Source organism: Pseudomassariella vexata (assembly GCF_002105095.1).
Source record: "Pseudomassariella vexata strain CBS 129021 chromosome Unknown BCR38scaffold_23, whole genome shotgun sequence".
Classification (NCBI taxonomy): Eukaryota; Fungi; Ascomycota; class Sordariomycetes; order Amphisphaeriales; family Pseudomassariaceae; genus Pseudomassariella; species Pseudomassariella vexata.
Genome location: NW_024467978.1, coordinates 203205 through 215778, shown reverse-complemented (window position 1 = coordinate 215778; position 12574 = coordinate 203205). Strand labels below are relative to the sequence as shown.

Here is a 12574-nt window from a genome sequence, read left to right as displayed (position 1 = left end):
AGAAAGGGGTGGATGACGTAGATACCCTCTGTACACGTTTCGGTTCTGGTTATTTTAAGGAGATGACGCCCGGCCGCCGCGGATAGATCGGTAGCACTCGAGGAGGTAATTGCGCTCCACGTACGCGCTGTGGAAGTATCAGTTATGCAAGTTATGCAGTTGTGTTCTGGAGTCTTAGGCAGGAATAGAGAATAGTGCAATGCAAACAGAAGGACGGGAAATTCCACTTACACTAAGCCCACATATGGCAACGCAAGCACCCCTACCGTAACCAAGTCCCGGAAGACATGGCTCGACACACTGCCCACACCGACTCCAGCCATGATGAGCCCCTGCCACAGCGCTGCCGTACCCACGACGTAAATAGCCAGCCCCTTAGGCACTACATCACCCCACGTGAATCCAACCCCCTTGGCATCGAACCACCCAGATATAAACGTCCCACTCCATACGATCCGGCTGAGCATGTTAATCGCATTCGCATATACCAGTCCCACAGCTCCCATATCAAGCACGCGGAGACAGATATATCCCGCAATGCCAAACGCGAAGCTAAACGCACCCATCCACAACGATTGCCGATTGACTTGCGACTCGGACGCTACGGAGGAGACAAAGGCTTCGGTGACGCCGTTGATGGCTAGTAAAGGGATGTAGAGACAGTACTGCGATAGAACGACGCCGGCTCCGCTCGAGGCCCAGCGGGAGCCGGCGATGAGTTGCACGAGAAGTGGGAGGGCGAAGGGACCGATGGTTATGATTAGGGTGGAGAGGAGGGTGTAGAATTTTAGCAGGGATTGAAGGTCGTTTTTCGCTCTGGTGATGGCCTGTTTCTCGGGTTGGAGCGCGGGGTTCTTGTTGTCGGTAAAGGAGGCTGGGGTTGAGTTTGATGTAGAAAGAAGCTTGCTGAAGTAGTTTCGGCTGCTCTCCTCGATGGGCTGGAAGACCAAGCGCGCTAGGAGACTGCCGTAGTTGTTGGCGAGTGCGTACACGCCCTGGGACTGTGGACTGGAGAGGATAGATACCAGGAATGTGTCTCCTTGAGTTAGTACGTGCTTCACGAGCGATTGGGCGCTCATGCTCGAGGCGAGGTGGAGGGTTGGTTTGTAGAAGAGCCCGAGCGTATACCCTTTTTTGGAGGTAATCCTCTTTTCATTGTTCGTTGCTGATGTCACGCCTCTGGGGAGCAACGAGAAGCCCTCACTGGATGCGAGACTGCTTCCATACCACAGATACACGCCCAGTAACCCGAAGCCATAACCCAGTTGTCCCAGCGCGAATGGCAACACGCCGAGCTCTAAGCGCATTTTCCACGCAAAAGCTACCGATCCAAAAGTCACGAAGCAGCGCAGGAACGTGCCGATGCTCTCTGCTGCTGCCCGCGGCCCGAAGCGCAGCCTATGCTGAAGCACCACAAATGCAGGCTCTGACAGAAGCTCGACGATGGATGCAACACCGTAGATATACAGCGCGGAATCCAAATAGGGGGTCGAAGCCGTCGCAGCGTCAACATAGTGCAGATATGCACCTCCGAGTCCAATCGCAGCTCCCAGGCCCAGCACCACCGCTAGATGGCCAACATTGACCACCGCTTGGCTATCCTGCGCATTTTCACTACCAGCGCCATCCTTGCCATCGTCGGACTTTTTGGTCGCAGCAGGAGCGGACCCCTGTCGCTGAATCGCAACACGTAAACTCTCACGTGCGAAGAACAGAACGGACAGGTAGTACACCTCGAGTTGTGTCGTAACGCCAAGAAGCTGTGCCGTCAAGAAGCGCAGTAGCAGTTGGTTGGCGATAAAAGTCACGGCGCGCGAGAGGATCTGGAGGACGATGAGGAGCGAGGCGCCACGCACTGCCGAGCCCTGAGCTGCTGCCGACGGCTGGGAAGATACCGCACCGTTCGGCAACTTGGGCGGGCTTGACGGCTCGCCCATTTTGTCGGTTTAACGTGGAGGCCGACCCGGGATAGCGTCACCTGAGGGTTACAGACTCTGAAGAAGGATCGAATCTAGTGGTGGGTTGGCTGATGATCTAGATGCGTCTACGTCTAGCATCAAATTCGATGTTAACGTGTCGTTAGCAAGGTGGGGCGGACATCGGCGCTCGGAAGGTTTACCCCACGATACCCGACGACAAGGCTTGTGGCTAGAATGGCCAGTGCACCAGCTGAATCTGGAGCTGTGTTTTCGCCTCAAGGTTCCTCAGCTGACGTCGATTTGGAATTGGTCCTGGTTGAAGCTTGGCTCATGCCACCCTTGAGCCACTACTTGTCGGTCAGTATCCGAAGCTTGAAAAACTCCGACTTGAGTCTTATCAAGTCGGACCCGATGGCAGCTAGCCAATATGAGTCCGACCATGCAGTACACGCAACGGCTGGCTTCTCGACTCCAATTTGCGGTGGGGGGAGTCAACGTAAGGACGTCCGCTTCTCGTACCGCAGATTTCTACAACAAGCTGGCAGCTGTATTACGATTCTGTGATGAGCCTCATGACCAATTCTGAACAGTCAAGATATCGCCTACCCATCCATCGCTTGGCGCGCCGAGGGAACTCCGAACGGAAATGCGCGAGTCACGACACACATGAATCCATCCAAGTTCACAGGAATAGTTGTCCTGTCGCAACGGGGGAAGTCGAAGCGGAGAATGCCGGCGCGCAGCGTTGCATCAATCCCACCGAGGTCACGCCTGGTGGTCTGCAGCAGAATGCGACTCGTGACGGCCTCTCCGATCCGGGCTTGGATCAGGTTGTATGTCGAAAACACCTCAGCGAACGGCGTTCGGGACGTGGGCGGCAGGTAGCAAGGACCTGCCGTGGTCCTTGCTACCTGCCGTGGGCACCGTTGCTCTCACGTCGCCACTTCAGGCCGCCCCAATTTGATTCCAACATTGAGTTTTATCGAACGGCCGTTGCATGGAAGCCAGACCCAGTTCTCCAGAGCTATTCGGCCCTTGTGTTCATTTGAGCACTATAATTGACAAGCAGTTCCAACTGTAAACTTTAATCCACGTTTGTACCCCAATGGTGATTAGTTGACACGGGGTGACAGTGTGGGGATCTCGTTTTACTTGGAGCTTCCCCAACAGCTTCCCCATCATTTTGAGGGGTATACCTTGGGGTTAGCGGGGAAAAACTTGAACAGCAAAATCCCTGCAGTTTCATGGGCGCTGGGGGAAGGTCTGGTAAATGATCGATCGATGGCAACGGAGAACTGAATCCGATGCGTTGGTTGAGCGTCGATTCAATGTGAGTCAGGGTTCGGAAAATGGATACCGAATTTCTTCTCTGTCATTCGAGTTCCGAGTCATGCGATTTCATGCCGGGCCTGTGCAGTCTCGGGCTATTCGCAGCCACTTACCCGTCCCGCTTCCCTCCCCCCAGCCACAATCATATCGACATTTAGACCAAGGAAGATGCCGGTGAATACAAGAAGCGGCAAGCCTGGGCTTTCCAGATTCCTTGAAACCAACCTCGTTGGACCTTGGCGCCCTCGCCAGATGGTGTCACCGCCACATATTTCGCACTTGGGTATTTACAGAAGACAGACGGCGCTTCCGGTGCCATCCCAGCACCTAGCATCTGGGACTCACACTGCGGATCACGAACCGCATCCTGAGATGGATTTCACCGAGAAAGCTTGCGCCAAGTATCTTGGGAAGTGCTGGACTGGCTACATCAACGGCGGCACTTACAACGATCCCTGCAAGTCAACGTCAGTCATTAATACCACTCATACACCAACTGCGGGGAACAAAATTCTACCTATGAAGTGCACTAAGTATCATCTACGGTACCACTCTTGGCCTCATGACAAGCCAGCGCTGCAAATTTTTGCACGCGATCATGCCTTCTCAACGCTGGCCACACAGCCCTTTGGTGATTTGATGAAGGTCCAGCTACTCAGTCGGCTTGGATATCGAAATGAAACAACTTCAATAGCGAGATGAGCCAGTCGAGGCATTGTGGACCTGAAACGCGGGGATTCGAAAAGGTAATTATGCGGGCATCCGTTTTGTCCCATGGGGAGAGCATGCTCATACAAGTGTCATCTCTTTCTGTTCCCCAGCGCTCGCCACTTGCCCAACTTCAACTAATTCTTGCCATGCTTCGTACCACATGGCCTTGGGCAGCGGTAATTGTTCTCGCGCCCAAACGGATAACGCACTAGAACTGTAGGGGCCGGCACTACCCCAGATTGACCGAGTATTTCTCGGGTCTTACTGGGTATTGTGGTCATTCCCAACGGCTCGCTATTGGTCCCGCCGGATTGATCCCCTGTCATACTCCAACAGGAGTGCAAGCCTGGTCGCCTAGGCAAGCAAGGTTGCATTAGTCTTCTGCACTGCAATCGGCCCGGCCGCGGATGCTTTACCCTCGTGGTCCCCGTCTGCAGTTGTATGCTAATCAACGGCGACGATCCTTTTATTGCTGTCAAGAACCCGGTCAAGTATACCTCAGACGGGGGCCGTGGCAGCTCGCCAAGTTTCCGGACTCTAAATGTGTCCATGATCATCTTGGATTTGACTGTTTCCAACACGTCGGCTAAGCCGTCCCTCATGTTACTCGCGCGATGCGATACCCCTGCTTCATCTTGGTTACCCAGCATGAAGCATCCTGGCTCCCTTGTTCGAAGCTAGGAACAAGAGGCTCATAGACATATAAACTTTCAACTGCCCCTCCACGTTCAGCCCTGGCAATATTTTTCGACTCATAATGATCCCTTCTGACCAAGGTCTTCCACGCCGTCTTCGTTCTTCCCACGCCTCGACACGCACCGAGTCTCATCATGGCGTTGCCACTGCGCAAACTGTCCCTGGTTAAGCCCGAGTCTGAAGCAGGCAAGGCATGGCCGGCTATTGTGATTGGTCTGTTTGTCGCCTTTGGAGGTGTGCTCTTCGGGTATGTTGCGATCAATCCCTCGGCTCCGGGTACTAGTGACTGATCAAATCTCCAGCTATGACACGGGAACTATCAGCGGTATCCTCGCCATGGAATACTGGCAGAAATTGTTCTCGACTGGCTACACTACCGCTGATGGCCATCCCACCGTCTCGCCGTCGCAGGAGTCCGCCATTGTCTCCATCCTCTCGGCGGGTACCTTTTTCGGCGCCCTCGGCTCTCCATTCATGGCTGACACCATCGGTCGTCGGCTTGCCCTCATCATTTCCAGCGCCGTGTTTACCATGGGGGTCATATTTCAGACCGCGGCTGTCGCATTGCCCCTCTTCCTGGCAGGCCGCTTTTTTGCCGGCTTCGGTGTCGGTCTGATCTCCGCCTTGATCCCTCTGTACCAGTCCGAGACGGCCCCGAAGTGGATTCGTGGTGCCATCGTCGGCGCGTACCAGCTTGCCATCACCATCGGGCTTCTCCTTGCCGCCATTGTCAACTATTCGACGCAAAACCGCCAAGACACGGGTTCCTATCGAATTCCCGTTGCCGTGCAGTTCGCATGGGCCATTATCCTTGTTGGCGGTATGCTAGTGCTCCCGGAGACGCCGCGTTTCCTAATCAAGAAGGGAGACCGAGTGAAGGCTGCGGAGGCGCTGTCCCAGCTTCGTCGACTGTCACCAGACCATCCAGCAATCCAAGCCGAGTTGAGCGAAATCAAGGCCAACCACGATTTCGAAATGACACTGGGTCAGGCGAGCTATCTCGACTGCTTCCGGGGCCCCATGCTTAAGCGACAACTCACCGGTATGGGACTGCAAGGTCTGCAGCAGTTGACCGGCATCAACTTCATCTTCTACTACGGCACTCAGTATTTCAAAAACTCGGGTATTCAAAACGCGTTCACGATTCAAATGATCACCTCCTGCATCAACGTCGTATCCACTCTGCCCGGTCTCTATGCCGTCGATAAGTTTGGTCGACGACCCCTGTTGTTCTGGGGAGCCATCGGCATGGCTGTATCCCAATTCCTCGTCGCCATGCTGGGTACGTTGACGACTGGCCAAGACGACCTGGGCCACATCATCGTCTACAACGTATCGGCCCAGAAAGCCGGCATTGCTTTCGTATGTCTCTACATATTCTTTTTCGCATCTACCTGGGGCCCGCTCGCATGGGTCGTTACAGGAGAAATCTTCCCGCTGAAGACGAGGGCCAAGTCGCTCAGTATGACGACCGCCACCAACGTAAGTTTCCCTCCATTCCACCATCACCATACCCAGCGCGGGAAGCACAAGCTAATTTTGAGACTTGAAAATAGTGGCTCCTCAACTGGGCCATCGCCTACGCGACGCCCTACCTGGTTAACTGGGGTCCCGGCTACGCAAATCTACAGTCCAAGATCTTCTTTATTTGGTTCGCGTGCTGTTTCGGCTGCATCGCGTTTGTGTATTTCTACATTTACGAGACGAAGGGGCTGTCGCTTGAGGAGGTCGACGAAATGTACTCTGAGGTCAAGAGTGCGAGGAAGAGTACGGGATGGGTTCCTAGCACTACGTTTGCGCAGAGGCAGAACGAGGGTGGTGGGGGTGTGCTGGGCGAGGGGGAGAAGAATATGGCGGAGAGTGATCTGGTTGAGCATAAGGAGGTGTAGTTCTCGACTTGTTGGGGGTTTTTGGCAAGGGGTGATGGGATGGGCCTGTGTGGGGATGAATGATGATACCAATTATGCTTTTTTCCGAAATACACGGGTAAACACACAATCGTTAAGAGAACTAAAGCAACTAAAGATCCATGATGGAGTGACATGATGGTATACCACCCCATTACTCGAGATTTCTTCCACTTCTGCTTCTATTCTATCAATCTAATTATGACAAAAACATATGTTTCCCATCACTAAACGCCTCTATTTGCCTTCAGTAATGCTTCCTCCCCAATTCATCCTCTCTCTCGCCAGGATATAAATACCATCACTTTCGAACTCCTACCCCCTATCCCCAGTTTCCCCACTGCTCATCTGATCGAGGGAAATATCGATGGCTTGGAAGATTTTGCATCGTCCTTATTGACGTAGAGGTTGGGCATCGGGTAGCTGGAGGCTATGTCGGGGAAGTTCTACATGGGTTGGGTTGGAGAGGTCAAACTCTGGTCTGGTTGGCAATAACATGACAGTTTTTGAAGTGCTCGAGATGTATAGATTCTGGAGAATCGTGGTTTGTGGGCTGTCTGGGTGACTGGCAGATAGAACTCGGATGATCGACTTGAAGGTGTATCCAGTTTACTTGGGGCTAGATGGTAATTTCTGCTGTCTTGTATAGAAGTCTCAACCGTCTGTCGGCTTCTCAAGGGTCTCGTTCGCCCGTGTGGTAGGCGAACCACACCGTCAGATCGTTAATTAGATACATGATGCAAGATGGTCGCGCAGACCACAACTGGGTCTACTTGTCGGGGTTATTTTACGGAATCTGGAGCAATGAGAATCCCCATTCTTGAAGCGAACGTTTTGCTTTTCTCTCCAGGCTGTCTTCTGGCCAGACAGCCCGCTGTGATAACATTTTCTCGGCTAGTTTATCCGGAGCCAGGGATAGTCGACCTAGACTCCCCTGTTCAGCCGGGACCAGGTCGTCACAAGCCTTGTAGGCTTGATGATAGAGAATGTCCGGGGTAAGTTACTTGCACAAGGGGCACCCCTGTGTTTTTGTGTGGCACGAACACGACTTGGAACTCGTACAACTTGCTCAGAGCAGGGAAATGGTTCAATACTTTATGGAGATGATCACCGAGGAAATATTATAAGCCACCAAATTACTCAAGATTTATCTGCCCGCATGGACCACGCAGCTGGTTCAGAAGGTATCCGCCTGTTTAGACAGTGTGCAAGCCGGCTACTCCCATTCTTCGGGATGTGGACTCGTATGATGACTAAGCCCACATCTCACGCCCCTTCATCCTTTCCCTCACATGCCTCCGCTACGCCGCCGGAGTATGCAACCCATGAAACCCATGAGCAACAGCCCACCCGCACTCGGCGCGCCCCAACTCCTTCATCGTCTTAGCATCCAAGCAAAGCAGATAACTCGTTTTGCCAAACCCGTCCAGAATAACGCTTAGTAGCACCCCGTCATCCTCTGCCAACTCCCCTTCTTCTCCATCATCCTTGGATCTCGGCCGGGGAACAAAAATAGCTTCACCAGGCGTGTGGCCTTTGGGGTTGTCCCAGAACACCGTCTCGCACGTCTCAAGGTCCGTTTTCGCAATGCTGTCGAGCAGGGTGCTGAAGCCGCGGTTCGGCAGGCTGTAGACGTACCGGTACTTCTTGGTGGCGTATTCCGGGTTGATAGTGGGCAATTCGCCTGCGTGGGGGGCTTTGATCTCGAGGGTTTTGTCTAGCGTCATCGGGATTGTCGAACGGCGGGATACAGAAGCAGCGCTTGTTCCAGAAACCGATGAGTTGGGCACGACCAGTTTGTGTCTCACAAGTCTGGCGAGCGAATTCCGATTCCGGGTCTCGTCGCCCCAGAAATTCTGCGTCATGCCCTCGTTCCGGAGTAAGACATCCATCTCGAAGGCTCGGATGACGTCTGTGGTGGGGTATTCGATGGCGTCGCAGTAGACGACGGTGTCCCCCGTGACGGTATCTCTCTCCTCAAATGAGTTGATGCTGTGGAAGAAGAAGCCTGCTGGACTTTCGAACGTGGCGACTACCCCCAGGTCTCCCTTTCGATCAATGACGAGCCACTTGCAGACTCGATTCTCGTCAAACGGCTCGATGGCGTCGATGATGTTGCGATGCCAGATGACTTGCAGACCATTCCCCCTGAGGTGCGTGGAGGGCACGCACAGGATGACAAAGGACGGCGAGAGGAAAAAAGAGTGGATGTAGGCGGGTTTCACCCCGGCTTCGCTAACAGTGGCTAGAATATCCGTGGTTCCAGTGGCTGCGTTGGCGCGGAAGATTCGATAGACACAGGAGGCGCCCATCTCTAGATTGTAATTAAACATATCGCCGGTTTCAGGATCTCGTTGAGCATGAGCACAGCTCAGAGGTCCTCTCAGCAGTGGATGTAGTCTATCCTGTGTCGCAAGACCTATGGGCTCTAGGGTGTTCTGATCCATTTCTTTGACGGTGTTGGTATCCGTCGTCAACCACATACTCTTGACGCCTGCGCGATGGCCTGATTGGGATGCCTGCGTGGCTTGAGACCGGAAGCCGGGCATGTTCGCTTGCACCGTAACAGAGACATTATCTGTGTTCGGACTGCGCTTTGAAGCTAACATGCGCCAGACGCTCATGGTCTTGCCGAACAATCCAATGCAAGGGTCGCTGCGTTGGCCAAAACTGAACCCCGAACGCCCACCTTCCTGCCGAATCTGGTCGATCAGGTCTTGCGTTTGTCTCCGCGACGAGTACTCTACCTTGACGGGAGTGTCCGGGTTGGTATCTTCAGGGATGATGTCGAATTTGTGGGATTGGCCGAATCCGTCAAACCAGTGGGTGGTGCGGTAGGTGCCCTTTGGGGTGTCATTAACTTGAAAGTCACCAGGGCCTGTTCGATACAGAGTTCCAGCCGCCCAAGATGGGATCTTCCCTTTCACCGGCAGCCCGACTGGCCCCCTGACCTCAGTCAGACCCTCGAATCCTGCCTCGTTGGGCCAGTCGTCAAAGTCTTGATCAAGCATCTTCTGAACGGTATGCTCATAGTCTCCGTCTTCAGTTTCCCGACCTCGACGAAAAGGTCGATTGGGTGGCGGGTGTACATGCTTCATAGCTTCCGTCATGGTGTCTGTTTTGACGGAAGATTGCTTTTGGTGATGTTTGATTTACCGTGATGATTCGAGGTCAAGTGTGTGATGCGTGCGTGCCGAGATGCTGAGAAGGCAATGTTGAAACTTGCCACCAGAGGGCTTCTGGCATGGGGCACACTGCCTTGCTAGTTATATGCTGCTGTTGGTTACATCAAAGGCCACAGGGACAGAGAAGTGCGGCCCTTGATAGCTATAAAGTTGGCTTGTATTGTAATCCGAAAGGGACGGGTTAATCAATTTGTTGAACCAGCTGCAGGGGTGTGATGCACACGGGCAGCGAATGGCAAGTCTCTGATTCGAACTACACAAGCTCCGGATGCCGCGCAAGTATAGAGGACTTTATGGTTTTGGTGCAACAATGCCTCGGGTTTGATTTGGTGTGCTGAAGCTGGGTGGGCCAAGATGGATAACGGTATTCAATTCTCGGACAATATGCGGAGGCGCTGGGCTGGTGTAGGCGTCTTCCTGGTCAGATTAGTCAGACCGTTAGTACTTAATGTCCCATAATCGTATTCTAAAGTGTAGAAGTGTGCTCTCTCGTTGAAAATACCGACTGGCCGGGTCGGCACTGCCAATGATGGACATGAGTGGCTTGCTCTAGCGCAGCCAATTTGCAACATTTGACATGCGCTCTCGGTTACGGACCGCTCTCAGGCGGAGGATCAGATTTATCGCAAGCGGCGGCGAGCTGAAATTGCCCACGCGAATGGTGGTGAAATTAAAGATATGATTGTTGCAATAGTTGGCGTTGTAGTTGCACAGGCCAGGCCATAAGCGAAAATAGCAGATGTGTCGCCCGTCTTCCGCGACGTCTGAAACAGAATAGCGATCGATGAAAGATAGTGGCGCTTGAGCTGTGGAGGTTAAAGGAACGGCAGGGGCGGACTCGGATTTACCAAACTGCTATCTGTTTCGGTAGAACGATTTGCAACTAGGTATACAATTAACCCAGATTGAGAAATTGTATCCGAGCATTCCTGCCGTTGGGCTGTGCAAGCAGCCGTTGGCTAGTTGTATTTGTGGCAAGACTATTTGGAGGAGGCACACTTGTTTATCATGGAGAGGCGAGCCCGAGATGTGGTACCATGGACGGGTAATGGCCAAAAGCGACTGCATGTCAAGATCCAAGTCACATCAGCAAGTCATCTCGAAACTGGAAACGGAGGTGCGAAGTTGTGTGGTGCAGATCATGAATCATCGTAACATTAGCTCGAACCCGTTAAGGTTACCGCCTCTCTGCGAAGACGTTCTTGATCCCGACAGTTCGGCGTTCTAAAGCTGGACACCACCACAACTACTAGCAATTGATTGGTTCCTGCCTCGCTTAACCCCCTGTGGTTCGGATTCTTCAAGCGAATGCGACTTGACGAAGGTGATATTTGTGATATTTGTGACAAAGTACCGAGACTCATAGTAGTCCCGTTTTGGGAGTATATCATGTTGTAATAATGATTGTGATATGTGCACATAGCTCTAAGACATCGAAATCAAGGAAATATCTGCTGCATATATCTCTGTATCTTCCGAGACATGTTTGCGTTTGTTCTTTCTGCGCGTACAAGATTCACGTCAGCTGCGGCCTATTCAGAAGATCAAAATAAAACATTGAAGCCTCATAATATGTGGTCTCTGATCAGCTCGTTGATCGCAACGCACATAATATCACACCGACTGTGCCACTACGTAACCAAGACATTGAGCGTGAATGTTTACAAATCACACTACTGGCAACCTGGGGCACAGCACTTGTATAGATTATGATTCCATATCGATGTACTTGATACCGAGCTCGTGCCTGTGGCAATTGATTTGTTTGAACCCCAACTTCATGGCATCTCGAATGTTTTAATCTACCTGGACTATTTCATGATAACTCAGTACTGAGGGAGTCGGTCCTCTGTTGATGAGTTGGACGGATGTCATAAGGACCGCTATGCCTGACCTACCCATTGGACTACGTAAATCCTACTATCTCAAACTCGTTAAAGCTTAACAGGCGTTATCTGCAGGTTAGATAGACACTTAGACTAATTACTAAGGTGAGGACTACCTACTATAAAAGCCTCGGAATCTCTATTCTATATATGTGTTTCTTTACTAGTCTACTAGATCGTCAAGATCGTAGAATTATCCTAAAGATTTAATTACAAACATATGGTTGTATCCTTATACATGTTCTTCCGTTCTGAATTCCTAGTTCTATATCTTCCTAAGGAGCTGTTTAGCCTGCTATCAGGCCTGTCGGGTTAGTCAGAACCTAAGATTTGTAAAACTTAGCTATAGTACTGGATTTTAACGAGTTTTCTCCTAATTACAACGGATACAATAACGTCATCTGCTTGGGACGAGGAACTCGCGGGTAGTATATTGGTAGACATGAGACGTCACTATGTAACTTCTTGCTCTATTGTTTCTAAACTATCTGTCTCTAGGAAAGATCGCTTTGAAGGGTGCTACGACTCGCCTTGGCAGGCAGCAGGCAGGCATTAGGAAGGTTTTATGCGCTGATAGAAAAGAGAGCACCATTTTCTGAAGATCTACGTCCTATTTAAGGCAGCATATTGCAAGAAAACCTGCTTACGATATCGTCTTAGTTAAGCTGACCCAGCACATCTGGCAGATCATTTCACTTGTGTACCTCAAAGGCTCCATATTTTACACTAAAATGACAGGGGCCGCCTGATGGTAGTATTTTGGAGTTGCCTTTCGCTAATTTCGACTCGCCTTGCCGTACTCTCTCCCACTTTTATGGTGCGATCCTAATATCACCAGCTAAGACAATGGTATAAACGAGCTACGATAACTAAGGTCCCTTGCCGTAAGCTGTTTTACACGAAATCGTATCCTTGTCTTACTGCCGTAGTTTTCGCAGTAC

The 12574-nt window shown here is 51.8% G+C and overlaps 5 protein-coding genes across 5 annotated transcripts; 3 read left to right on the top strand and 2 right to left on the bottom strand.

Moving 5' to 3' along the window:
- Positions 1-54: 54 nt before the first annotated feature.
- On the bottom strand, positions 55-1937 carry BCR38DRAFT_461697 (Rft protein-domain-containing protein; the record flags this gene model as incomplete). The annotated part of the gene is made up of 2 exons (XM_040862552.1): positions 55-127; positions 232-1937. 2 exons carry the CDS (start codon positions 1935-1937, stop codon positions 55-57), a joined length of 1779 nt encoding a protein of 592 aa, XP_040710079.1.
- Positions 1938-2175: 238 nt separating this feature from the next.
- On the top strand, positions 2176-3234 carry BCR38DRAFT_117874 (uncharacterized protein). Its single transcript, XM_040853440.1, has 3 exons — positions 2176-2415; positions 2465-2996; positions 3053-3234. Exons 1-2 carry the CDS (start codon positions 2347-2349, stop codon positions 2966-2968), a joined length of 573 nt encoding a protein of 190 aa, XP_040710078.1. The 5' UTR covers positions 2176-2346; the 3' UTR covers positions 2969-2996; positions 3053-3234.
- Position 3235: 1 nt separating this feature from the next.
- BCR38DRAFT_117875 (uncharacterized protein) lies at positions 3236-4230 on the top strand. Its single transcript, XM_040853441.1, has one exon. The coding sequence runs from the start codon at positions 3417-3419 to the stop codon at positions 3948-3950; it is 534 nt and encodes a 177-aa protein (XP_040710077.1). The 5' UTR covers positions 3236-3416; the 3' UTR covers positions 3951-4230.
- Positions 4231-4416: 186 nt separating this feature from the next.
- Positions 4417-6768, top strand: BCR38DRAFT_402535 (glucose transporter-like protein). Its single transcript, XM_040857775.1, has 3 exons — positions 4417-4902; positions 4958-6137; positions 6212-6768. Exons 1-3 carry the CDS (start codon positions 4790-4792, stop codon positions 6542-6544), a joined length of 1626 nt encoding a protein of 541 aa, XP_040710076.1. The 5' UTR covers positions 4417-4789; the 3' UTR covers positions 6545-6768.
- Positions 6769-7637: 869 nt separating this feature from the next.
- On the bottom strand, positions 7638-9921 carry BCR38DRAFT_117842 (beta,beta-carotene 9',10'-dioxygenase). The gene has a single exon (XM_040853439.1). It carries the CDS (start codon positions 9670-9672, stop codon positions 7864-7866), a length of 1809 nt encoding a protein of 602 aa, XP_040710075.1. The 5' UTR covers positions 9673-9921; the 3' UTR covers positions 7638-7863.
- Between the last annotated feature and the right edge of the window lie 2653 nt (positions 9922-12574).

What these genes read in the sequence shown, in the direction of transcription:
- BCR38DRAFT_117874 (XM_040853440.1), top strand. Translation starts at nt 2,347, where the DNA reads ATGAGTCCGACCATGCAGTACACGCAACGGCTGGCTTCTCGACTCCAA. An exon ending in TTGCGGTGGGGGGAGTCAAC is followed by an intron (nt 2,416 to 2,464) that starts GTAAGGACGTCC and finishes ACAAGCTGGCAG; the next exon opens with CTGTATTACGATTCTGTGAT.
- BCR38DRAFT_117875 (XM_040853441.1), top strand. Translation starts at nt 3,417, where the DNA reads ATGCCGGTGAATACAAGAAGCGGCAAGCCTGGGCTTTCCAGATTCCTT.
- BCR38DRAFT_402535 (XM_040857775.1), top strand. Translation starts at nt 4,790, where the DNA reads ATGGCGTTGCCACTGCGCAAACTGTCCCTGGTTAAGCCCGAGTCTGAA. An exon ending in TTTGGAGGTGTGCTCTTCGG is followed by an intron (nt 4,903 to 4,957) that starts GTATGTTGCGAT and finishes TCAAATCTCCAG; the next exon opens with CTATGACACGGGAACTATCA. An exon ending in GTATGACGACCGCCACCAAC is followed by an intron (nt 6,138 to 6,211) that starts GTAAGTTTCCCT and finishes ACTTGAAAATAG; the next exon opens with TGGCTCCTCAACTGGGCCAT.
- BCR38DRAFT_117842 (XM_040853439.1), bottom strand. Translation starts at nt 9,672, where the DNA reads ATGACGGAAGCTATGAAGCATGTACACCCGCCACCCAATCGACCTTTT.